General features: G+C 38.7%; 2 protein-coding genes across 4 annotated transcripts; both read left to right on the top strand.

Moving 5' to 3' along the window:
* The first annotated feature begins 6,233 nt into the window (after nt 1-6,233).
* Nucleotides 6,234-13,119, top strand: LOC121520973. 2 transcript variants are annotated; one of them, XM_041804622.1, is made up of 7 exons: nt 6,234-8,372; nt 8,520-8,786; nt 8,903-9,160; nt 9,279-9,317; nt 10,649-10,735; nt 10,831-10,859; nt 10,983-13,119. In XM_041804622.1, exons 1-7 carry the CDS (start codon nt 8,312-8,314, stop codon nt 11,103-11,105), a joined length of 864 nt encoding a protein of 287 aa, XP_041660556.1. In that variant the 5' UTR covers nt 6,234-8,311; the 3' UTR covers nt 11,106-13,119. The 2 variants fall into 2 exon arrangements, with proteins under 2 accessions (XP_041660556.1, XP_041660555.1); XM_041804621.1 differs by having other exon boundaries at nt 6,235-8,372; nt 8,517-8,786.
* Nucleotides 13,120-15,170: 2,051 nt separating this feature from the next.
* On the top strand, nt 15,171-20,536 carry LOC121521007. Of its 2 annotated transcripts, none has more exons than XM_041804692.1 (7): nt 15,171-15,345; nt 15,493-15,759; nt 15,876-16,133; nt 16,252-16,290; nt 18,057-18,143; nt 18,239-18,267; nt 18,391-20,536. In XM_041804692.1, the coding sequence occupies exons 1-7, from the start codon at nt 15,285-15,287 to the stop codon at nt 18,511-18,513; spliced, it is 864 nt and encodes a 287-aa protein (XP_041660626.1). In that variant the 5' UTR covers nt 15,171-15,284; the 3' UTR covers nt 18,514-20,536. The 2 variants fall into 2 exon arrangements, with proteins under 2 accessions (XP_041660626.1, XP_041660625.1); XM_041804691.1 differs by having other exon boundaries at nt 15,177-15,345; nt 15,490-15,759.
* The last annotated feature ends 3,662 nt before the right edge of the window (nt 20,537-24,198 follow it).

The raw sequence follows: 24,198 nt of genomic DNA, 5'->3' as shown, positions 1-24,198 counted from the left end.
CTCGCCAATTTCTTCCTATTTTTCATCTTAGTTAACCCATTTTTGCCATGGTAAACTGCTTTTTCAATCCCATTATACCAAAATTTCCACCCATTTCTGCCACATTTAGACCCCCCTTTACCACTTTTAATGCCTATTTTTTGCTACTTACTATTTTTGTTTATTTTTTGCCACTTTTACCTCATTTGTTCCACTTCTAAACCATTTCTGCCACTTTTACAATCCCATTTTACCATTTTTGCCATTTTAACCCATGTAATGTCTGTTTTTAAGAAAAGCAGTATAGGAAGGTATTTTTAGGAAGGCTAAATACTACACCACAAATTGAGAAAAAAAGAAAAAATATATATTTTTTGCTTTGACAAGAATGGTTATTATTAAGATTAAAAAAATGAATATGCTTATCACAGCTGAACTTTACAGTGGACCATGTTTTTGCTGACTCTATGGGCCCCCAGTTTGGCTGGGCCCTAGAAAACTCTCCCCTTTATCCCCTCTTATGAGAAGCCTTGTCTGCACATGACTATTCCTGAGTATGCAGTGATGTTTATGAGATGCATATGTGAATTTGTTGGTTTAATTCAGTAATAAATGAGCACTGGCTCTCTTATTGATCCCCAAAATTAATTTTATTGGCTAAGCAGTGCATTCTTGCCTGTGTATCCTTTGCTATTGATCCAGATTTCCCTAGGTCTGGCGCCAGTAACACATGGCTGTTCAACCACCTTCAGGTACAGGGAGGGTCCCCAGTCTCTGACAAGGCTGAAAACCACTGCTCTAAAAGATCTGTGAGGTAGGACCTGAACCACTAGAGGGCAGACCCAAGTAATAACCAAGTTATTTCATTTTTACACTAAATTATCCAAATTACATTCTTAAGCAACAAAAGCAGAGTTAGAAAATACCAGAAATCCAGCAGAAAATTTTGTTTTGTAAGGGGTTGTTCAAGTTGTTTTTATTTTGATTTTTTTAATGCAAGTTTCAAAACAATATAATAGTTTTAAAAATGAATTTTAAAACACATGTTACAGTATCTTTCATTTTTGTATTACTGTAGTAATCATGCATGGTTGTACAAATTACCAAGACACACATAGACATGCCACACCATTTGAGAACCACTGCTCCAGGTAACAGCTGCCTTTCTGATATGATGCTCTGTTTCAGCACCATGGACAGCGCCAAGTCACCAACACTCAAGTTGCTTTTTCAGCACCATGGACAGCACCATGCCACCAACACTCAAGTTTCTTTTTCAGCACCATGGACAGCGCAATGTCACAACACTTAATTGGCTGTTTCAGCACCATGGACAGTATCATGTGACCCACATTCATTTGGCTGTTTCAGCACCATGGACAGCACCATGTCACCCACACTGATTTGGCTGCTTCAGCACCATGGACAGAGCCAAGTGAACCCATGCTCACAGATTACCTACCGCTCACAGGAAGAAAGGGTTTTCACACTAATCTGCACTGTACAGACAGAGGGAGAGACATGATGGCTGACTTCAGATGACGCCTTTTTTTTCTGACACTGAAGCTTCAGATGACAGGTAAGACGACATACACCTTATTCCCAACATTTATTCAGATTTTGGAGCTAAATATGGCAATATTTTATTTTAATAAAGTGCTTTTTTAGTTTTTCAAAATTGCTAAGACACATTTCGCAAACCTGCTTTTCCTTTTCAATAAACTAAAGTGAACTAAATCCCAGTTTTCAAGCTGCTCTTGCAAAACCTCTGAATCAAACAATCACCTCAGAACAGTTAGTGCCACCGGGGGTCGGCACGCCTTTCCCTGCCATCCGGTGCACACTGCACCTGTCCACCATGCCCATCCCTGCAGGTGGTGGGTCCTCAGGGAGGTGGGTCTATGTTACTTCTTCAGGTTGGACCCGACCAGGCCCCATGGAGAGAAGCTCTGCCACATCCTGGTGAGGTATCCAAACTGCTGATTTGCTGTTTCGTGATGAGGATTTTGACCTGAGGTGGTTTTGGCATGTCAGGATGCCTCCTGGACACCTCTCTTTGGAGGTTTTCTGGGCATGTCTGGCTGGAAGGGGAGCTTGGGGAACACCCAGAATGTGCTGCTGGGATTATGTATTCTGTCTGGTCTGGAAACACCTCGGGATCCCCAGCAGGAGTTAGACAGTCTGAGAATCCTCTACAATCCTCAACCCATTGTTCTTTTAACCCTCGGGCCCTCCTTTAAAAAAAAGAAAAAAACACACACACACTCTCCCTCTATAAGCCCTTTTAGGACATTAGATATATTTAAAAGTATCGAAAATGAATGAAAAAGCTTCTTTTTTTTTTTTTTTTTTTTTTCATTTTTGGCCCTCAACTCCAGTCCTCGTCATATATAGCAGATGCGAATTATTTTTCATAATTTTAACCCTATAAATGCCAGTTTATTTACATAATGCCACATTTTCTGACACAAAAAATGAATTATTTTCTATTTGAAAAATGCAAAGCAGATTTTTTTGGCATTATCAGTCTTGGATATGTCAGGGATTAGCAGCAACACTGATTCTGACATACTATTAAGTTTTGCGTAATAACAAATACATAAATAAATAAAAAATAAAAATAAAAATCACACTCTCCCTCTTAAAGCCCCTTTAGGACATTGAATATATTTCAAAATATTAAATATGAAATATCTTTAAAAAATTTTTGGTCCCTAACTCCAGTCCTCATCATATATAGCAGATGTGAATAATTTTTCATAATTTTAACCCTATAAATGCTAGTTTATTTACATAACGCTCCATTTTCTGACACAAAAAAAGAATTGCTTTCCTATTTGAAAAATGCAAAGCAGATTTTATTTTATTTTATTTATTTATTTAATTTTTTTGTGCAGGGATTATCAGTCTTGGATATGTCACTGATTAGCAGCAACACTGATTTTGACATACTATTAAGTTTTGTGTAATAACAAAAAAATAAAAATAAAATAAGAAAATAAAAATCACTCTCTCCCTCTTAAAGCCCCTTTGGGACATTAGATATATTTCAAAAAAATTAAACATGAAATATATATATTTTTCTTTTTTGGTCCCTAACGGCAGTCCTCATCATGTGTAGCATATGTGAATTAATTTTCGTAATTTTAATCTTTCACCAGACTCTGACATAATTAATTCCACTGGCCTACAGTCACTGATATATCCTATCATTTCAAACAAGGTCATTATCTCCCACAATGCCTCTTTGCAAACACTGAAAAATTGCAAAATTTTGCAAACTCTTTTGGTTCACAAATATTTCTACCTCTGAATGACTACGGAGGAATAAACAGGGTTTCTTATTTCTGTATTGCAGTGGCAGTAGAATGAAAATAAGTGGTTTAAATGTAGTCAGTGAGGCCTAAAAGGGCGTTAGGAGAGAGAGTGTGATTTTTTTTTTGTCTACACAGTGAAAAATTCTGTCAACACAGTGTGGATAATGAAATTTCAAAAATGCATTAAAAAAACATCATCATCTTAGCATGATAACTGCCAAAGTAAGAGCAAAAAATACAACTGAAATGCCCTAAAAGGGCTCTAGGAGGGCCTGAGGGTTAAACTCACCTGAAGACAAGTTGCACTTAGAAAAAAACTAGATAAATTAAAGTAGCTTTATATCAGATGTTTGTAATGCTTAATTGTGTAGTTTTGCTTCAAAGTCTGCCGAGCTTGAGCTTCTGTTTTCTTTCGAGCTCTTTCATGGGCTTGCTGCTGTAAACCTATCTACTCTGCAGCACCACCATCTCCCTCTGCTGGACAAAGCTGCAGATAAAGAAACTTAAAACGAATTTCATCTTCTAAAGATGTTATTTTGAGTGGGTTACAATAGCAGTGACTGAAATATTTAAATTTCTTCCTTGTGGTTGGCTGCAGTATGGGTGATAGGGGCTGATCTTAAAAGATCAAAAGGCTAAACACACCTCTACTTTAAAAAAAAAAAGGGGGAAATTTGTCTTAGACTCCAAGAGCTGCACAGATGAAGCTGCCAGATAATAACATGTAAGCAATACATTAAAACAATAGCAACAATGAGCTCACTTATGCTTATGCTGCCTTTGCATTTACCTGTGCCTACCTTTTAGATTTGTTTGCCTTGATCTCCTCAGGTAGACTTGATACCGAGTTTTTTGAATCGTGCTTTTGAGGTGTGGTCCCAGCATGCCTTGCATGTAGCTCGCAACACAAACTGGGAAGGGCACTTTTTTTTGGTTACTTTCCTCCCTCATAACATTTTTGTGTGTTTCCATCATGTTTATGAAGTGACTAACTTTGTGTGAGAAGTGCTTTTGCAGTGCAGTAAAGTGTTAATAAATCTTTAATCCAAATGATTTTGTCATTTTGACTGGCCTGTTTGTTTTGCATCTTGCAGATGTGAGGCACACAAAATATGTCATCACATTCTATGTTGTTTGTATCTTGAATTGTAGAAATTATTTCCTGTGGAAAAAAAGGCCAGTAATGTATTTGATTTGTAACTGATATGATTCAGTGTGATTTATTCTGGATACCTCAGTTTGACCAGCAGGAGGCAGTGTGGCGCTGTGCTTCTCCACATGGACTCTCTTTGCTCGCTGACTGTTCCTCACTGCCGAGCGAGGCTGAACTGAACAGAAGCACCGTTGCCTGTCTCCTCCTTTTTCTCCTGTTTTCACAGGTTAGTAAAGTGTGAAAATATGTATGAATGTACAGAAATGTTGTTTAACACTAGAAATAAGCTACAAAACATTCCTAAGGTGGTTTAAGTATGTGAATTTGTTTTTAACTTTCTGTTCTTTGTAGGCTAAAATGGCACCTGAAGTCTTTTGTTTGTTCCCAAGTAAGATTCTAGCTAAGTTTCTGGCTCCAGAACATTACATGTCAGGTTGAATATTGTGTCATTTGTTTGAGAGCTGTTTCTAAATGTAATTGTTAATCCTTAGGTGTATGTTTACAGTTGTATAAGCTTATTAACTAGTTAAGGTTACCAGTCTCCAGCTCATGCGCTTTATTTTTGCTAATTTGGAACGATATGCTAGGTTTGTTTTTTTGTTTGTTTTTATTTTTTATTTTTATGACTGATACTAAATAAGATTAATTCGAGAACCTATAAAATTCTACATTTTGTGCTACCTCATTTAGTTTTGGAACTAAATGTAAACTCTAACTCAGTTTGAAAACTGAATGAAAATTTTGTTAATGCAGTTTTACACTGATTGTAAATTGAGTGCTTAAAGTGCTCTATTTTCAAAGAAAGTGTGATTGTAAGTTGTCAATATGATATTGTGAATTAAGCCAGTGGTTCTCTACCTTTTCAGCCCCCGGCCCCTAAAATAAAGGTGCCAGAGACCCCCACTGTACCTGAAGGTGGTAGAACACAGACATGCACAATCAAGATGTGGAGACAAGGCTGTCCATAATGGGGAGAGCTATCTGGGGCCCAGCCAAACTGGGGGCCAATAGAGGTCAACAAAACCATGGTCCAATATAAAGTTAAGCTATGATAGCCATTTTTCATATTTTAAATGTTTTTTAAAATTGCTACAGTGGGTTAATAACAGCAAAAAATTGTGGAAAAGGTGGTGAAATTGGACCTTAAAAGTAGCAGAAATGGTTTAGAAGTGGCAAAAATTAGATTAAAATGGTAAAAAAAAATGCAAAAATGAGTTAAAGTGGCAAGAAAGGGCATAAGTAGTGGTAAAAAAGGAGATAGCATGTGGTTAAAATTATGTTAATTTGGCAAAAATGGGTTAACTGAGAAAGAAAATATAGGCAGATGTTGGCAGAAACTGGTTAAACTGGCAAAAATGGGCGTATCTATGGGCATATGGTAAAATGGGAAAAATTGAGTGTAAAAAGTGGTTAAAAGGGGTTAGTAGTAGCAATAATAAGTTAACAGAGACAACATTAGGCTTAAGTGGCAAGAATTGATTTAGAAGTGGCAAAAACCGGGAAGAAGAAGAAGTGGAAAGAGTTTAAAAATGACAAAATAGATGTTAAATGGTAAAATGTGTTAAAATTGGTGGGAACAAATGATGAAAAGAGGTAAAAAATTTGACAAAATTGGTATAAAGAGGGAAAAGTGTAATTTAAAAAATATTCTTTGTTTTTTAGGGCAACTGGCGACCCCCACTCAGTGTCTCGTGACCCCAAAGGGGGTCCCAACCCCAAGGTTGAGAACCACTGAATTAAGCAATGTTGTAAAAAACAAGTGCAGAATGACATGGAAAAGATGCATTTATTTTGAATAGTGAGTATTAAAGACTTTGCTGAGCTAGGCTGAACTGAACAGAAGCACCGTTTCCTGCCTCATCCTTTTTCTCCTGTTTTTACAGGAACCTGATCTGTTTATGGGTACTCAGGGTGAGACCAGAGCCACACAGCAGCAAAGATAAGAGCAGCTACTCAGGGTTGCGGGTTAAATGTGTTGATTCAGCAGTCATACTTAAACTCTTTCAGTTCTAAGAAAAAAAAAACGAGCTGCAATGAGGAACTAGCATTTCTCAGGCCACTAAAACCATGAAAAACAGTTGAAGTTTGACAGCTGCAGCAAGCATAGACAACAGTGATGGGTCAGTTCAGAAGGATGGTCACTGGCATATTTTTCAGCCAGACATTTTGGCAAATGCTAATGGAAACTCAGTTCCAAGGTTTGCAGTTATTGGAGATGTTTGATGAGAAAGACATTTAGCCAATAAATAAAGTGTTTGTATCTCTTTTGTAACTAGTTAACCCATTTTTACCATTGTGTTACATACACTTATGTGTGGAGTGAATGACTGGAAGATTTAGCATTTATAAAGACTTTTGCAGGTCATTTTTTAGAGCTGTGTAGTTCTCAGTGGTAACAGATTCAGGGTAATTGTAATGAGCTTTGCTAATGCTGTGTCCATTTCAACACTTCCCCACCAGTTATTAAGAAAATAGCTTCAATAAGGAACAAACATTTCTGAAAAACAAAAGCTGAACATAGCCCTTCTATCAAACTGACGTAGGTTTCTGCATCAAAACTAGGCTGTAGAAAATGCTGTAGGTTGCATAGAACAATGCAGACTGCAGCCCTGTGACTGGTCTGCTAATAAGCACTGCTTACTCGCCATCTATGAGTCTGTTAGTGTTTCTCAAAGACAAGGATCCTAGAAAGGCAGTGTTTGAAGGATGCTATGGCATTGAGCGCCGTCGGAGGACCGTTCCAATGCTGAGGATCCTCAAAATTCTTTAAAAGTCTATCCAATGCACACTGTTTTCCATCTCTTAAAAAAATATAGTGTAAATATGATAAAGTGTAATATCAGGAGGAAGCCAGGTCCTAGACCACTTAATTTTAAATGTAAGTCTTGTCCTGTTGGTAGTTTGTTTAGGAACCTTGGAGGATCCCTCCTACAGAGGCTGCCTTTTACCATTTCGTTGCCTGTTTTTGCCATTAAATGTAAAATATTGATAGATTTTTTACTGCTTTTCACCCATTATTGTCACTTTATAACCACTTCTTGTAAATTTTTCTTTTTTTTTTTTTTTGCCTGTTTATTGTTTACATATTTTCTTTTTGTCAGTTTTTGCCCCTTTCTGCGAAATTATTTTGCAATGTTATGCCTACATTGGCCACCTATTGCCATGTTTTTGCCCATTCTTCCCCTTTTTGTCCCTTTTGCTAATAATTTTTGCCACCATTTGTCAACTTTTTCCCACTTTCATTCAGTTTTTCCCCCTTTCACATATTTTTGTTTACCACTCTTTGGCATTTCTGCCTGTAGTTGCAATCTTTTTTGCCTGTTTTAAATTGGAACAATAATGCCACACAAAGTCAGATCATTTGATTTACTACAAGTAAAAAATAACTGGAACCTTGACCCAGAAAATGCTCTTCCACTTAATTTTAATGCCATCCTCAATGTGTTAAAGTTGGTCCCGGCAGGTGGGGCTTCTCTAACTGAGTGGATAATTTCACTCATGGTGCAAAAAGTGTCTAACCCCCATAAGCATTGTGGGAAACCTTTAAAGGGTCAACTCAGAAAAATAGAGCTGAAAGAGCTGTTTCTTCTTTTTTAAGTTAAACCATTTTTTTAATAGCCTTTTACCGCTCAGTCTTACAGCGTGCATGGTCATTAAAATGCGGGAAATAAAAGAAGATGAGGACATCTCTCTGATTAAAGAAAGGAGGGAGAAATGTCTTGGGTCAAAGAGGGAAGTCTTAGAATCAAAAAAAGAAACAGGAACTTCAGTCTTTTCAAAGAAACACTTCACCAGTGACTCTGCCACTTCAGGGTGTTAGAAGAAGACGCAGCGATAGAGAGGAGAGAGGAAGAGAGGAAAGATGGGTCCACTCAGAGGGATGAAAATGTCTTTATTTGTGATTCTGATGCTTCTGTTTACAGGTAAGAATTCACAAAATACTGATCAACACAGCAGCTTACATTAGAGAAGTAAAAGTAGAATTGCTGACTGCTCTGTTCTTGGGAACTTTTCACATTACTTGTAAAATAATGCACATTCTAATATGTTCCTGTAATCTTTGACAGCAGCGACTGCTGAAAAAATCGTCTCCTTCATTGTCAGAGAGGGAGATGAAGTGGCTCTGCCCTGTGGAAACGTGACACGGAATCGGCAGAAGTGTGACCCGACGTATTGGGTGACCGGTCGGGTCAAAAAGAGTCAACTGAACGTGACGGCGGACTGTTCTCTGGTTATAAAAAGTGTCACACGTCAGGATGCTGGACGCTACAGCTGCAGGCAGATCATATCAGGGGAACAAGAACCGGATGCTCTCATGTTCCTGTCAGTTATTCACAGTAAGTACAGACAACTAGCTGGCACAGTTCCTACTGTCTTGTGTTTGCACCAGACTGAACAAAATAAGGAAGTTAACTGTACTTTTGCTTCCCTTCTCTCAACATTTTCTCTCCAGTTTCCAGCGATGACGCTCTGAGTTTCTACTGCTATGTGTACACAAATGGAGAGTGTGCACACACAGTTCAGTGGCAATATAAGGGTGGAGATGGAAATATAACAACAAAAGAGCGGCACTGTGTAGCCACTGCAAGATTTACTAATCGTATTGATCAGAGGTCAGCCCTTTATAACTTGCTGTATTGTAATGTGACCGATGAAAGGAGTGGACAAACCTTGCTGTGTGACGCCATCTCCAAATCATGCAGAAAAGCAGGTCAGACTAATATATATCTTTTTCGAGTGCGTCTTTCTCTTCTGGTCTTTCTTGTGATGGTAAAAGTGATTATTTTAATCATTTTCTAATTTTATATCAAATTCAACCAAACGAAAAGAAAGCACAACAGGAAGAGACGACGCTTCAACAAAGCAAGGTAGAGTTTTTTCTTGTAGTACTATTGTTCTATAAGTTGTTTGCAAAATTGGGATCTCACTTAGGCCATCATAAACTCTAGAGCCAGCCCTGCTGGGTCCTGACTAATATTCATAATGCAATGTAAATGAACAAACCTCTGTTCTTGGAAACACACGGTAATGGTAACTTAACAAGAAGGAAAAGTGTGTCAAGCTAATACTGTAATGGGTTTGATGTTAGAATGAGTTATTTGTGGCACTTTTTAACCACTTTCATCACTTTTTCCATCCATTATTGCCACATCTCTTCCATTTTCAACAATTTTTGCGTCCTTTTGTCATGTTTGCCTTTTTTTCACCAATTTCTGCCACTTTTTGCCCCTTTCTGCAACATCTATTTTAAATGTTTTGCCTACTTGTACCACCTTATGCCATCTTATTGCCTGTTTTTGCCACTTTTTGTGAACCTTATTGCCACTTTTGTTAATTTTTTGACATTTTTCCCAATTTTCTCTCTCTCTCTCTTTTTTTAACCACTTTTTGTACACCTTTTTTGCCAATTTCTGCAACAATTTATATCCAACCTTTTGTCTACTTTGGCAGCCTTTTGCCATTTCATTACCTGTTTTTACTACTTTTTGTAGAATTTGACAGGTTGTTGCTGCTTTTCACCCATTTTTGACACGTTTTTGTCATTTCTTTGCTTGTTTTTTTTGTTTTTGTCCAATTTTGACAGCTTTTTGCTTGATTTAGCTCATTTTTTATATTTTTTACCTATTTCTGACACTTTTTAACCGCCTTAAGTCCATGTTTGCAAATGTCTCTCCTGTCTTTTTTTCCATTTCTGCCACATCTTATTGCCACTTTTATTTATTTATTTTTGCTATTTCTTTTTTTTTGCCACTTTTGGCCCCTTTTTGCCACATCTATTCCAACGTTATGCCTAATTCGACTGCCTATTTCCATGTTATTCTTGCCATTTGTTGTCTGTTTTGCTATTTTTTCTATTTTTGTCAAATGTATTGCCACTTTAATTGAGTTTTTGCACCTTTCACATATTTCTGTCACTCTTGCCACTTTTCACCCATATTTGGTCTTTTTCTCTGGTCTTTATTCACTATATTTCCAACAAAGTTGTCTTGGTTTCTTTTTTTTCTTTCTTTTCTGTCATCCTGACATTTGCACACATCATGGCCCAGCTTTAAAGTCTAATAGCTCAGTGCATTCATCCACATTGTTAACATTTCTAATAAAAAGGTTACTCAGATTTTCATGTTGAAAACATCAGACTGAACATTTTTTACTAATTAAAGTCAAAATGATTCTAATGCATTTCCTCTCTGTTGTCCAGGTTGGCTCAGGTATATCATTGTGTTTGTTGGATTGGCAGCTTTCATAATAACTGTTGTGACAGTCAACATATGGATGAAAAGCAAAGGTGAGAAATTTTTACATTACTGCTTATAAACCAGAAGATTTATTTAACCTGGGTTTATGCTATGAAACTGAATTTGATTTCTTTTGTTTTGGTAGGGAACCAAACACAGACGGATCACAGTGCTGTGAGTTTAAAACCTGCTCCGACAAACTTTTCTTTTATGGTATTTCAAGGTTTCAGAACAAGAAAAGTATTATGATACATCCTTTCATATGAGAATCTATATTTGTAATTTTCCTTTTCACAGGTACAAAATGATGAGGATGAAGATGAAGGTTTAGTCGTCTATGAAGACCCTGGCGGCTACAATGCCTCTGTCAGAATCCAGAAAATGTCAGATTATCACCACCTTAAAACAGAGAAAACCTAGAGAAATAACCATGACACAATGATTTTGTAGGATTTTAAGCACTCTGCTTCATTTATTCCATCTTCTCATGGTTTTTAATTATTCTCGCCAGTGTTTTACATTGATGAGGTCCTCATCAGCTGGAAGCCATGTTTTTGAAGCATGTATCCAATGAATCAGGGGAAGGCTAAATATCAGCTCAATACCACTCCAAAGTCGGCTGTTTTTGTTTTGGGGGCAAAAATCACATCTGCAGCAGTTAATAACGCATATAGTATGTCATTGCTGGTGATATAGGTACAAATGTGAACATAATAGTTTGTACTCTTTGGCTACAGAAAGAAAAACCCACAAAGCTCAATGAAATAAGTTGAAACTGAAAAAAGTGATATTAATAAAAATGTACAGATAATTAACCTATGAAAATCACATTGCTGTTGAATTGTGGTTCAACAGAATCCTTTTTTAACTAATGAAACTAGTCTGGACTAAATTGATGGTGCTCTTTACTAAACATTTTGATGCATAACCCTTTGAGGCAATCACTGCAATCAAGCGATTTCTATAATTCTCAATGAGGCTTCCTCACCTGTCCCAGGTATTTTGGCCCACTCCTCAGGAACAAACTGCTCCAGCTGTCTCAGGTTTGAAGGGAGCTTCAGGCTCTCTGACACTGACCAGCACATTTGGCTCCAGAATGCCTTGATAGTCTTGAGATTTCATTTTACCCTGTACAGATTAGACACCCTGTGCCAGATGCAGCAAAGCCCCAGAACATAACCAAGCCTCCTCCGTGTTTCACACTAGGTATAGGTGCACCCGAAAAAGTCACAAATATAACTTCTTAAAGGGATATTTTGGGATTTTTGAAGTTGGGTCGTCTGATTTGCTTGGCTATAGTAGTAGCATTAGCCTCCAGTGATTTCTGTGAAAGTTGATCCTGTGGTTATAACAAGCTCAGAGAGATCCACGGCATAGTGGCTGTAGATGGCAATGTTAAATCGAGTTTTACGTAAAAAATGGGCCAAGAAAATGCTCTCTCTTAAGTAAATCTATACGGCTTTACACACTGTACACTGGCTACTCCAAGCGAAATCCAAGCTTCATTTCTATATTGTCCCTTGAGACGACATAATAAAATGGTTGCTGAAATGTGAGGGGTGCACTCACCTTTGTGAGGTACTGTATTTGGTTTAGCATCATCTTGCTGATACTGTCAAGGCCTTCCCTAGAGACGTTGTTTGGTTGAGAGCTCTAAAACCACTGTCTACTTTTCAGCATTGTTAGTTCCTTTCCAGATGTGTCAGCTGCCATCACCTTTGGCACTAATGCAACGCCACACCATCAGAGATGCAGGCTTTAGAACTGAAAACAAGCTGGGTAGGTGCAGAATAGAGCGTGTGTGCTTTCTAAAAAGAAATTTGAAATTTTGATTCACCTGACCACAGAACAGTTTTCCATTTCTAGAGAAAGCTGCACAGAGATGGCTTAAAGAACAAGCTGAATGTTCTAGATCAGCAGAGTTGAAGCCCAGACTTCAATCCAATAGAGAATTGTGGCTGGACTTGAAAAGGGCCGATATCCGTGCAACCTGACAGAGCATGAGCAGTTTAGCAAAGAGTAAACTTTGAGTGTCCAGATGTTTGAGCCTGATTGAGACCTATTCACACAGACTCAGAGCTGTGACTGCAGCCAAATGTGACTCTAGTAAATACTGAGTAGAAGGAAGCATATTGAATAAGCAGATTCAGTGTGGTAACTTTACAGAGCATATTGTGGCGATCCAGGAAGCAGTCACCTGGAGCAGGGACTTCTGGGATTGCTTTGTACAAAAGAATGCATTCTTCTACTGTTCTATAATGTTCATGTTTCATTGCAAAGTTGATAATTATGCATGTTTTGTTTATTGGTTCATGTTTTTAGTGGAAAATGTTTGACCAAATGTGACACCATGAGTGAGGGGGTCATTGCTGCAGACTACCCTGTCTGTATATGTCTGTATCTTGGAGTTCTTAATAAAGTGGTGGCTGCTTATACCTACTGCATGAAGGCTTGCTAGAATTATTACACTTGTCTGAGCCATTTCTCATCATAATTTCCCACAAGATCATAAATTCACTGAATAAACAACAACATAAGGGGATGTTTTACAAGGGAGGAGTCTGCTGCTGTGGTATGCACTCACACTTTAACACTTCCTCATCACTTCTTAGAATTACATCACCAACCACAATGATGAAGGAATATTTAACCAGAACACTAAAAATACCACCACCTGAAGAAGGTGAACCACGTAGCTGACGTATCAGTCTGACTCGCTCACTCTCGCTCAGGTTCACATTTTGACCTGATGTTTCTCTGACAGCAGCTCATGTCATTTTTGTCCACATAGGACTTTAATTTGCTTTTGAGCTGGTTAGTTGAAGGAACCATAACAGGAAGTTAAAGCTGTCAGAGTCATTGGAGGTTTAGGGCGTGACAACAATGTGAACAAGACATTAAATCTGTCAACACAGAAGGATGAAAATGTCTTTGTTTGGGATTCTGATTCTTCTGATTGCATGTAGGTGAGTAAATACATCCATCAATAAGAGACAAACATGTCCTGATGGCTTTGATATGGAAAGCAATGTTCCTTTTAATGATTTTATTTGGAACTCTAGTCATTTATGTATTAAATCTCCTTTAACAGCAGTGACTGGTGACGACTTCCCCTCTGTCACAGACTAACACTAACACTTCCCCATCACTTCTTTTTTAACACTTTTTGCCCACTTTTTGGCATTTCTGAAACCTCTTTTTGCCACTTTTTGACCATTTTTTACTAGCTTTTAGTGCATTAGCGCTGCTTTTCATCAATTTATGATACTTTCTGACAATTCTTGAGACTTTTTGCCCATTTCTGCAACATCTATTTACAATTTTTTGCCTATTTTAGCCACCCTTTTGCCATTTTATTGCCTGTTTCTGCCACTTTGTCTCAACTTTTATTGCCACTTTTATTCAGTTTTTGCACTTTTTCACACATTTGTCTCTTGTTTTTTCCACTTCTTACACGTTTTTGCCCATTTCTGCAACAATTTTTTGCAACTTTTTGTCTACTATGGCTGCCTTTTGCCATTTCATTGTCTGTTTTTACCACTTTATGCCAAATATTGACAGATTTTTGTAGCTTTTCACACATTTCTGCCACTTTGTAACAACTTTTTGCTCATATTTGCAGTTTTTATTTCCCTGTTTTACTTGATTATTTATTTTTGTGAATTTTTTTTTGCCACTTTTGGCCCCTTTTCTGCAAAATTGTCCTGCAATGTTGGCCACTTTTTGCCATGTTATTGCCCATTCTTGCCCCTTTTTGTCTATTTTGCTATTTTTTTGCCACTTTTTGTCAACTTTTATTGCCACTGTTATTCAGTTTTTGCCCCTTTCACATATTTTTATTTACCACTTTTTGGCATTTCTGCAACATCTTTTTGCCACCTTTTGACTATTTTTGCCAGCTTTTACAGCATTAGTGCTGCTTTCCGTGCATTTTTAAGACTTTCTGACAATTCTTGCCACCTTTTGACCATTATTTGCCACTTTTGGCTGCTTTCCACCCATTTCTGCAACTTTGTAACCACTTTTTGCATGTAGTTGCAATCTTTTTTGCCTGTTTTAAATTTGAAAAACAATGCCACACAAAGTCAGATCATTTGATTTACTACAAGTATCAAAAACTGGCAGGTGAACGTTGACCCAGAAAATGCTCTTCCACTTAATTAAAAGCCATCCTCACTGTGTTAAAGTTGGTCCCTGCAAGCTGGACTTCTCGAACTGAGTGGATAATTTCACTCATGGTGCAAAAAGTGTCTAACCCCCATAAGCATTGTGGGAAACCTTTAAAGGGTCAACTCAGAAAAATAGAGCTGAAAGAGCTGTTTCTTCTTTTTTAAGTTAAACCATTTTTTTAATAGCCTTTTACCGCTCAGTCTTACAGTGTGCATGGTCATTAAAATGCGGGAAATAAAAGAAGATGACAACATCTCTCTGATTAAAGAAAGGAGGGAGAAATGTCTTGGGTCAAAGAGGGAAGTCTTAGAACCAAAAAAAGAAACAGGAACTTCAGTCTCTTCAAAGAAACACTTCACCAGTGACTCTGCCACTTCAGGGTGTTAGAAGAAGACGCAGCGATAGAGAGGAGAGAGGAAGAGAGGAAAGATGGGTCCACTCAGAGGGATGAAAATGTCTTTATTTGTGATTCTGATGCTTCTGTTTACAGGTAAGAATTCACAAAATACTGATCAACACAGCAGCTCACATTAGAGAAGTAAAAGTAGAATTGCTGACTGCTCTGTTCTTGGGAACTTTTCACATTACTTGTAAAATAATGCACATTCTAATATGTTCCTGTAATCTTTGACAGCAGCGACTGCTGAAAAAATCGTCTCCTTCATTGTCAGAGAGGGAGATGAAGTGGCTCTGCCCTGTGGAAATGTGACACGGAATCGGCAGAAGTGTGACCCGACGTATTGGGTGACCGGTCGGGTCAAAAAGAGTCAACTGAACGTGACGGCGGACTGTTCTCTGGTTATAAAAAGTGTCACACGTCAGGATGCTGGACGCTACAGCTGCAGGCAGATCATATCAGGGGAACAAGAACCGGATGCTCTCATGTTCCTGTCAGTTATTCACAGTAAGTACAGACAACTAGCTGGCACAGTTCCTACTGTCTTGTGTTTACACCAGACTGAACAAAATAAGGAAGTTAACTGTACTTTTGCTTCCCTTCTCTCACCATTTTCTCTCCAGTTTCCAGTGATGACACTCCGAGGTTCTACTGCTATGTGGACACAGATGGAGAGTGTGCACACACAGTTCAGTGGCAATATAAGGGTGGAGATGGAAATATAACAACAACAGAGCGGCACTGTGAAGCCACTGCAAGATTTACTAATCGTATTGATCAGAGGTCAGCCCTTTATAACTTGCTGTATTGTAATGTGACCGATGAAAGGAGTGGACAAACCTTGCTGTGTGACGCCATCTCCAAATCATGCAGAAAAGCAGGTCAGACTAATATATATCTTTTTTGAGTGTGTCTTTCTCTTCTGGTCTTTCTTGTGATGGTAAAAGTGATTATTTTAATCATTTTCTAATTTTATATCAAATTCAACCAAATGAAAAGAAAGCACAACAGGAAGAGACGACACTTCAACAAAGCAAGGTAGAGTTTTTTCTTGTAGTACTATTGTTCTATAAGTTGTTTGCAAAATTGGGATCTCACTTAGGCCATCATAAACTCTAGAGCCAGCCCTGCTGGGTCCTGACTAATATTCATAATGCAATGTAAATGAACAAACCTCTGTTCTTGGAAACACACGGTAATGGTAACTTAACAAGAAGGAAAAGTGTGTCAAGCTAATACTGTAATGGGTTTGATGTTAGAATGAGTTATTTGTGGCACTTTTTAACCACTTTCATCACTTTTTTCCATCCATTATTGCCACATCTCTTCCATTTTCAACAATTTTTTCTTCTTTTTGCCATGTTTGCCTTTTTCTTTTCACCAATTTCTGCCACTTTTTGCCCCTTTCTGCAACGTCTATTTTAAATGTTTTGCCTACTTGTACCACCTTATGCCATCTTATTGCCTGTTTTTGCCACTTTTTGTGAACCTTATTGCCACTTTTATTAATTTTTTTGACATTTTTCCCAATTTTTTTTTTTTTTTTACCACTTTTTGTACACCTTTTTTTTTGCCAATTTCTGCAAGAATTCATATCCAACCTTTTGTCTACTTTGGCAGCCTTTTGCCACTTCGTCGCCTGTTTTTACTACTTTTTGTAGAATTTGACAGGTTGTTGCTGCTTTTCACCCATTTTTTCCACTTATTTTGCCACTTTTTTTGTCATTTCGTTGCTTGTTTTATTGTTTTTGTGCATTTTTGATACTTCTTACCAATTTCTGACACTTTTTAACCGCCTTAAGTCCATGTTTGCAAATGTCTTGCCTGTCTATTTTTTTCCATTTCTGCTGCATCTTATTGCCACTTTCTTCCTATTTTTGCCAGCTTTTACTGCATTAGTGCTGCTTTTCATCAATTTTTAATACTTTGTGACAATTCTTGTCACTTTTTGACCATTTTTTGCCACTTTTGTCAATTTTTGCCCATGTTTGCTTTTTTTTTTTTTTGGCCTGTTTTATTTATTTATTTTTGCTTATTATTTTTTATTTTTTGCTACTTTTGGCCCCTTTTTGCCACATCTGTTCCAACGTTATGCCTAATTTGACTGCCTATTTCCATGTTATTCTTGCCATTTGTTGTCTGTTTTGCTATTTTTTCTGTTGTTGTCAAATTTATTGCCACTTCAATTGAGTTTTTGCCCCTTTCACATATTTCTGTCACTTGTTACTGCTTTCTGCCCAATTCTGCCAAATCTTTTTGCCACTTTTTGTCTATTTTATGTCAGCTTTTGCTGCATTTCTGCTGCTTTTGATCAATTCCTGCTACTTTCTGGCCTTTTTTTGGCACATTTCACTAATTTCTGCCACTTTGAGACCATTTTTTCCATCTTTTGACCATTTTTGACACTTTTCGCCCTTTATGCTTCTTCTTTCTGCTATCCTGCCTCATTTTTTAATCAGTTTTTGCACCATTTTGCCACATTTAACCCATTTACTCTTTGTTATTTACTATTTTAACCTACTCTTTCCACTTTTCACCCATATTTGGTCTTTTTCTCTGGTCTTTATTCACTATATTTCCAACAAAGTTGTCTTGGTTTCTTTTTTTTCTTTCTTTTCTGTCATCCTGACATTTGCACACATCATGGCCAAGCTTTAAAGTCTAAGAGTTCAGTGCATTCATCCACATTGTTAAAATTTCTAATAAAAAGGTTACTCAGATTTTCATGTTGAAAACATCAGACTGAACATTTTTTACTAATTAAAGTCAAAATGATTCTAATGCATTTCTTCTCTGCTGTCCAGGTTGGCTCAGGTATATCATTGTGTTTGTTGGATTGGCAGCTTTCATAATAACTGTTGTGACAGTCAGCATATGGATGAAAACCAAAGGTGAGAAATTTTTACATTACTGCTTATAAACCAGAAGATTTATTTAACCTGGGTTTATGCTATGAAACTGAATTTGATTTCCTTTTTTTTGGTAGGGAACCAAACACAGACGGATCACAGTGCTGTGAGTTTAAAACCTGCTCCGACAAACTTTTCTTTTATGGTATTTCAAGGTTTCAGAACAAGAAAAGTATTATGATACATCCTTTCATACGAGAATCTATATTTGTAATTTTCCTTTTCCCAGGTACAAAATGATGAGGATGAAGATGAAGGTTTAGTCCTCTATGAAGACCCTGGCGGCTACAATGCCTCTGTCAGAATCCAGAAAATGTCAGATTATCACCACCTTAAAACAGAGAAAACCTAGAGAAATAACCATGACACAATGATTTTGTAGGATTTTAAGCACTCTGCTTCATTTATTCCATCTTCTCATGGTTTTTAATTATTCTCGCCAGTGTTTTACATTGATGAGGTCCTCATCAGCTGGAAGCCATGTTTTTGAAGCATGTATCCAATGAATCAGGGGAAGGCTAAATATCAGCTCAATACCACTCCAAAGTCGGCTGTTTTTGTTTTGGGGGCAAAAATCACATCTGCAGCAGTTAATAACGCATATAGTATGTCATTGCTGGTGATATAGGTACAAATGTGAACATAATAGTTTGTACTCTTTGGCTACAGAAAGAAAAACCCACAAAGCTCAATGAAATAAGTTGAAACTGAAAAAAGTGATATTAATAAAAATGTACAGATAATTAACCTATGAAAATCACATTGCTGTTGAATTGTGGTTCAACAGAATCCTTTTTTAACTAATGAAACTAGTCTGGACTAAATTGATGGTGCTCTTTACTAAACATTTTGATGCATAACCCTTTGAGGCAATCACTGCAATCAAGCGATTTCTATAATTCTCAATGAGGCTTCCTCACCTGTCCCAGGTATTTTGGCCCACTCCTCAGGAACAAACTGCTCCAGCTGTCCCAGGTTTGAAGGGAGCTTCAGGCTCTCTGACACTGACCAGCACATTTGGCTCCAGAATGCCTTGATAGTCTTGAGATTTCATTGTACCCTGTACAGATTAGACACCCTGTGCCAGATGCAGCAAAGCCCCAGAACATAACCAAGCCTCCTCCGTGTTTCACACTAGGTATAGGTGCACCTGAAAAAGTCACAAATATAACTTCTTAAAGGGATATTTCAGGATTTTTGAAGTTGGGTCATCTGAGGTGCTTGGCTATAGTAGTAGCATTAGCCTCCAGTGATTTCTGTGAAAGTTGATCCTATGGTTATAACAAGCTCAGAGAGATCCACGGCATAGTGGCTGTAGATGGCGATGTTAAATCGAGTTTTACGTAAAAAATGGGCCAAGAAAATGCTCTCTCTTAAGTAAATCTGTACGGCTATACAAGCTGTACACTGGCTACTCCAAGTGAAATCCAAGCTTCATTTCTATATTGTCCCTTGAGACGACATAATAAAATGGTTGCTGAAATGTGAGGGGTGCACTCACCTTTGTGAGGTACTGTATTTGGTTTAGCATCATCTTGCTGATACTGTCAAGGCCTTCCCTAGAGACGTTGTTTGGTTGAGAGCTCTAAAACCACTGTCTACTTTTCAGCATTGTTAGTTCCTTTCCAGATGTGTCAGCTGCCATCACCTTTGGCACTAATGCAACGCCACACCATCAGAGATGCAGGCTTTAGAACTGAAAACAAGCTGGGTAGGTGCAGAATAGAGCGTGTGTGCTTTCTAAAAAGAAATTTGAAATTTTGATTCACCTGACCACAGAACAGTTTTCCATTTCCGGGGAAAGCTGCACAGAGATGGCTTAAAGAACAAGCTGATATTCTGGATCAGCAGAGTTGAAGCCCAGACTTCAATCCGATAGAGAATTGTGGCTGGACTTGAAAAGGGCCGATATCCGTGCAACCTGACAGAGCATGAGCAGTTTAGCAAAGAGTAAACTTTGAGTGTCCAGATGTTTGAGCCATATTGAGACCTATTCACACAGACTCAGAGCTGTGACTGCAGCCAAATGTGACTCTAGTAAATACTGAGTAGAAGGAAGCATATTGAATAAGCAGATCCAGTGTGGTAACTTTACAGAGCATATTGTGGCGATCCAGGAAGCAGTCACCTGGAGCAGGGACTTCTGGGATTGCTTTGTACAAAAGAATGCATTCTTCTACTGTTCTATAATGTTCATGTTTCATTGCAAAGTTGATAATTATGCATGTTTTGTTTATTGGTTCATGTTTTTAGTGGAAAATGTTTGACCAAATGTGACACCATGAGTGAGGGGGTCATTGCTGCAGACTACCCTGTCTGTATATGTCTGTATCTTGGAGTTCTTAATAAAGTGATGGCTGCTTATACCTACTGCATGAAGGCTTGCTAGAATCATTAAACTTGTCTGAGCCATTTCTCATCATAACTTCCCACAAGATCATAAATTCACTGAATAAACAACAACATAAGGGGATGTTTTACAAGGGAGGAGTCTGCTGCTGTGGTATGCACTCACACTTTAACACTTCCTCATCACTTCTTAGAATTACATCACCAACCACAATGATGAAGGAATATTTAACCAGAACACTAAAAATACCACCACCTGAAGAAGGTGTCACCATGCTGAACCACGTAGCTGACGTATCAGTCTGACTCGCTCACTCTCGCTCAGGTTCACATTTTGACCTGATGTTTCTCTGACAGCAGCTCATGTCATTTTTGTCCACATAGGACTTTAATTTGCTTTTGAGCTGGTTAGTTGAAGGAACCATAACAGGAAGTTAAAGCTGTCAGAGTCATTGGAGGTTTAGGGCGTGACAACAATGTGAACAAGACATTAAATCTGTCAACACAGAAGGATGAAAATGTCTTTGTTTGGGATTCTGATTCTTCTGATTGCAGGTAGGTGAGTAAATACATCCATCAATAAGAGACAAACATGTCCTGATGGCTTTGATATGGAAAGCAATGTTCCTTTTAATGATTTTATTTGGAACTCTAGTCATTTATGTATTAAATCTCCTTTAACAGCAGTGACTGGTGACGACTTCCCCTCTGTCACATACTATGAAGTAAATTAAACTCATTGTCTTTTTTCTCACATTTTCTCTGGCTGAGTCTGTTGTTTTACTGCTCTGTGTTGTAATCTGATGAGTGTTGGCTTTCAGTACTTTGCAGTTACAACAGCTTCAACTTTTCTGGGAAGGCTTTCCACAAGGTTTAGGACTGTGTTTATGGGAATTTTTGACCATTACTCCAGAAGCTCATTTGTGAGGTCACACGTTGATGTTGGACAAGAGGGCCTGGCTCTCAGTCTCCGCTCTAATTCATCCCAAAGGTGTTCTATCGGGTTGATGTCAGGACTCTGTGCAGGCCAGTCAAGTTGATCCACACCAAACTCTCCCATCCATGTCTTTATGGACCTTGCTTTCTGCACTGGTGCACAGTCATGTTGGAACAGGAAGGGGCCATCCCCAAACTGTTCCCACAAAGATGGGAGCATGGAATTGTCCAGAATCTCTTGGTATGCTGAAGCATTCAGAGTTCCTTTCATTGGAACTAAGGGGCCAAGCCCAGCTCCTGAAAAACAAGCCCACACCATAATCCCCCCTCCACCAAACTTTACTGCTGCCATCTTGATTAAAAAACAAAACAAAACAAAAAAAAACCTGACTTAGTCTTATCCCATTATAAGTCTTTCATCCAGATCATATTCCCAGGCTGTTGTCATTAGTATGGCTAGTATTATTAGTATGATAGTGTTTATGTATGTTTGTAAGGAGGGAGGCAAGGTAAAACATTATCATTTTCATTTTTTTTTAATAATTGATCCTTTTTGTGTTTATTCTGTGGCATGGCATGTTCAAGTTATTTAATGCAGCAGAACTCAAAAATGTAGTTTTTTGTTTTAAGGATATAGAAATTTAAACTCACAAAACATTAGAAAAAACATTAGTTTTACAGCTTTTCAATATCCGTATTCAATTTTTAATTAAGGGATTTATCCTCCCTAAAAAAAAAAGCTCCTGATCCATTGATGAATCGAGAAATTGATATCACCGTTTGTTGCAGCCGTAGTGCAAACTCCCTTGCCCTCTCAAGGAGCTCTGCATGCATAAAGAGTTGGTCCACCGTCCCCCAGCCAGGGTGGAATACGCATTGTTCCTCCTGTATCTGAAGTTCAACAATCAGCCAGAGCCTCCTCTCCAGCACCTTAGAATAGACTTTCCTTGGGAGGATGAATAGTTGATACCCCTATAATTGGAGTATACCCTTTAGTACTTTGAAAATGGGAACCACCACCCCAGTCTGCCACTCCACAGGTATTGTTCCAGTCTTCCACGTGATGTTGAAGAGTCATGTCAGCCATGACAGCCCAACAACATCCACAGCCTTCAGCATCTTAGGGAGAATCTCATCTACAGCTGTTGCCCTGCTGCTGAGGAGTGTTTTGACCACCTCAGTGACCTCGGACAAGGATTTAGATGAGACTTCCTTAGGATAATCAGACTCTGCCTCCACTGAGGATGAGAACATGTTAGACGGGTTCAGGGGTTCCTCAAAGTATTCTTTCCACCTACCAATGACATCCCCAGTCCAGGTCAGCAGTTCTCCATTCCTGTTCATCACAACCTGAGCCAAGCCCTGCTTTCCCCTCATGAGTCGTTGGACGGTTTGCCATAACAACCTTGGAGCCAACCAAAAGTCTTTCCCCAAGGCCTCCCTGAACTCTTCCCACACCCAGGTTTCACTTCCACAACCGCTAAAGCTGCAGCCCTCCAAGCCACCTGATACTTGACAGCTGCTCTCAGAGACCCGTGGGCCAACCAGGCCTGAAATTCATCCTCCTTTACCCAACGGTTTCTGCCACGACAGGCACCAGAGGCCTTCTGGCCACAACTTCTGGAAGTTGCTTCCAAAATGGAAGATTTGAACATGGACCACTCAGCCTCCATGTCCCCAACCTCCACTGGGATGGATGGATGGATGGATGGATGCATGGATGGATGCATGGATGGAGCAAACACAGTCGTCCAAGTGGTGGTTAGAAATCCACAGCCCCACGTCGTCCACCCTGCTGGTGAAGTAGCAGGGACCTGTGAGAAAGATGCTCGGTATGACAGGTTTGTGTGGGTGATGCTGACAGACAGACAGACACAGACAGTGTCCAGGGTGTGAGGGGTCCATCAGAATCCTGGAGGCCCGCTTGTGGAGACATCTCTGGTTGATGTCTTCAAGGGGAGGGAGGGGAGCCCAATAACCCCCTCTAGTCATGCTGATGTCGGGTGTCCAGACCACTCTGTACAGTGCCGTGAAAAAGTATTTGCCCCCTTTCTGATTTCTGAGTCTTTTGCATATTTATCACACTTAAATGTTTCAGATCATCAAACCAATTTTTAGATTTCACAAAGTCAACCCAAGTAAATAGAAAATGCAGTGTTTGAATGATTATTTAAGTTTTTAAGGGTGAAAAAAATCCAAACCTATCTGGCCCTGTGCAAAAACGTAACTCCCCACCCCCACCCCACACACACACACACACACAGTTAAATCATGAGTTAACTGTGATTAACCACAGTTCTTGGAAAGATGAGTTCAACTTCACTGGCCACACCCAGGCCTGATCACCACCAGATTTGTTGAATGAAGAAATCCCTTAAATAGAAGCTGTCATACAAAGTGAAGTAGGCTACAAGATCTCAGAAAGAAACGCATAATTCCACTTCAAGGGCAAATGAGAAACAACGTGATCAAAATCTATCAGTCTGGAAAAGGTTACAAAGCTTTGGGATTGGCTTTGGGACACCAGCGAACCACAGTCAGAGCCATTATCCACAAATGTAGAAAAACTGGGAACATTGGTGAACCTTCCCAGGAGTGGTCAGCCAACCGAAAATGACTTCAAGAGTGCAACAACGACTCATCCAGGAGATCACAGAAGAACCCAGAAACACATCCAAAAACTTGGCCTCACTGGCCTCAGTTAAGGTCAGAGTTCATGACACCAAAAAAGGAAGACACTGGGCAAAAATGG

Source organism: Cheilinus undulatus, linkage group 14 (genome assembly GCF_018320785.1).
Source record: "Cheilinus undulatus linkage group 14, ASM1832078v1, whole genome shotgun sequence".
In the NCBI taxonomy this organism is placed as follows: Eukaryota; Metazoa; Chordata; class Actinopteri; order Labriformes; family Labridae; genus Cheilinus; species Cheilinus undulatus.
This window is presented reverse-complemented; position numbering and strand designations above follow the sequence as displayed.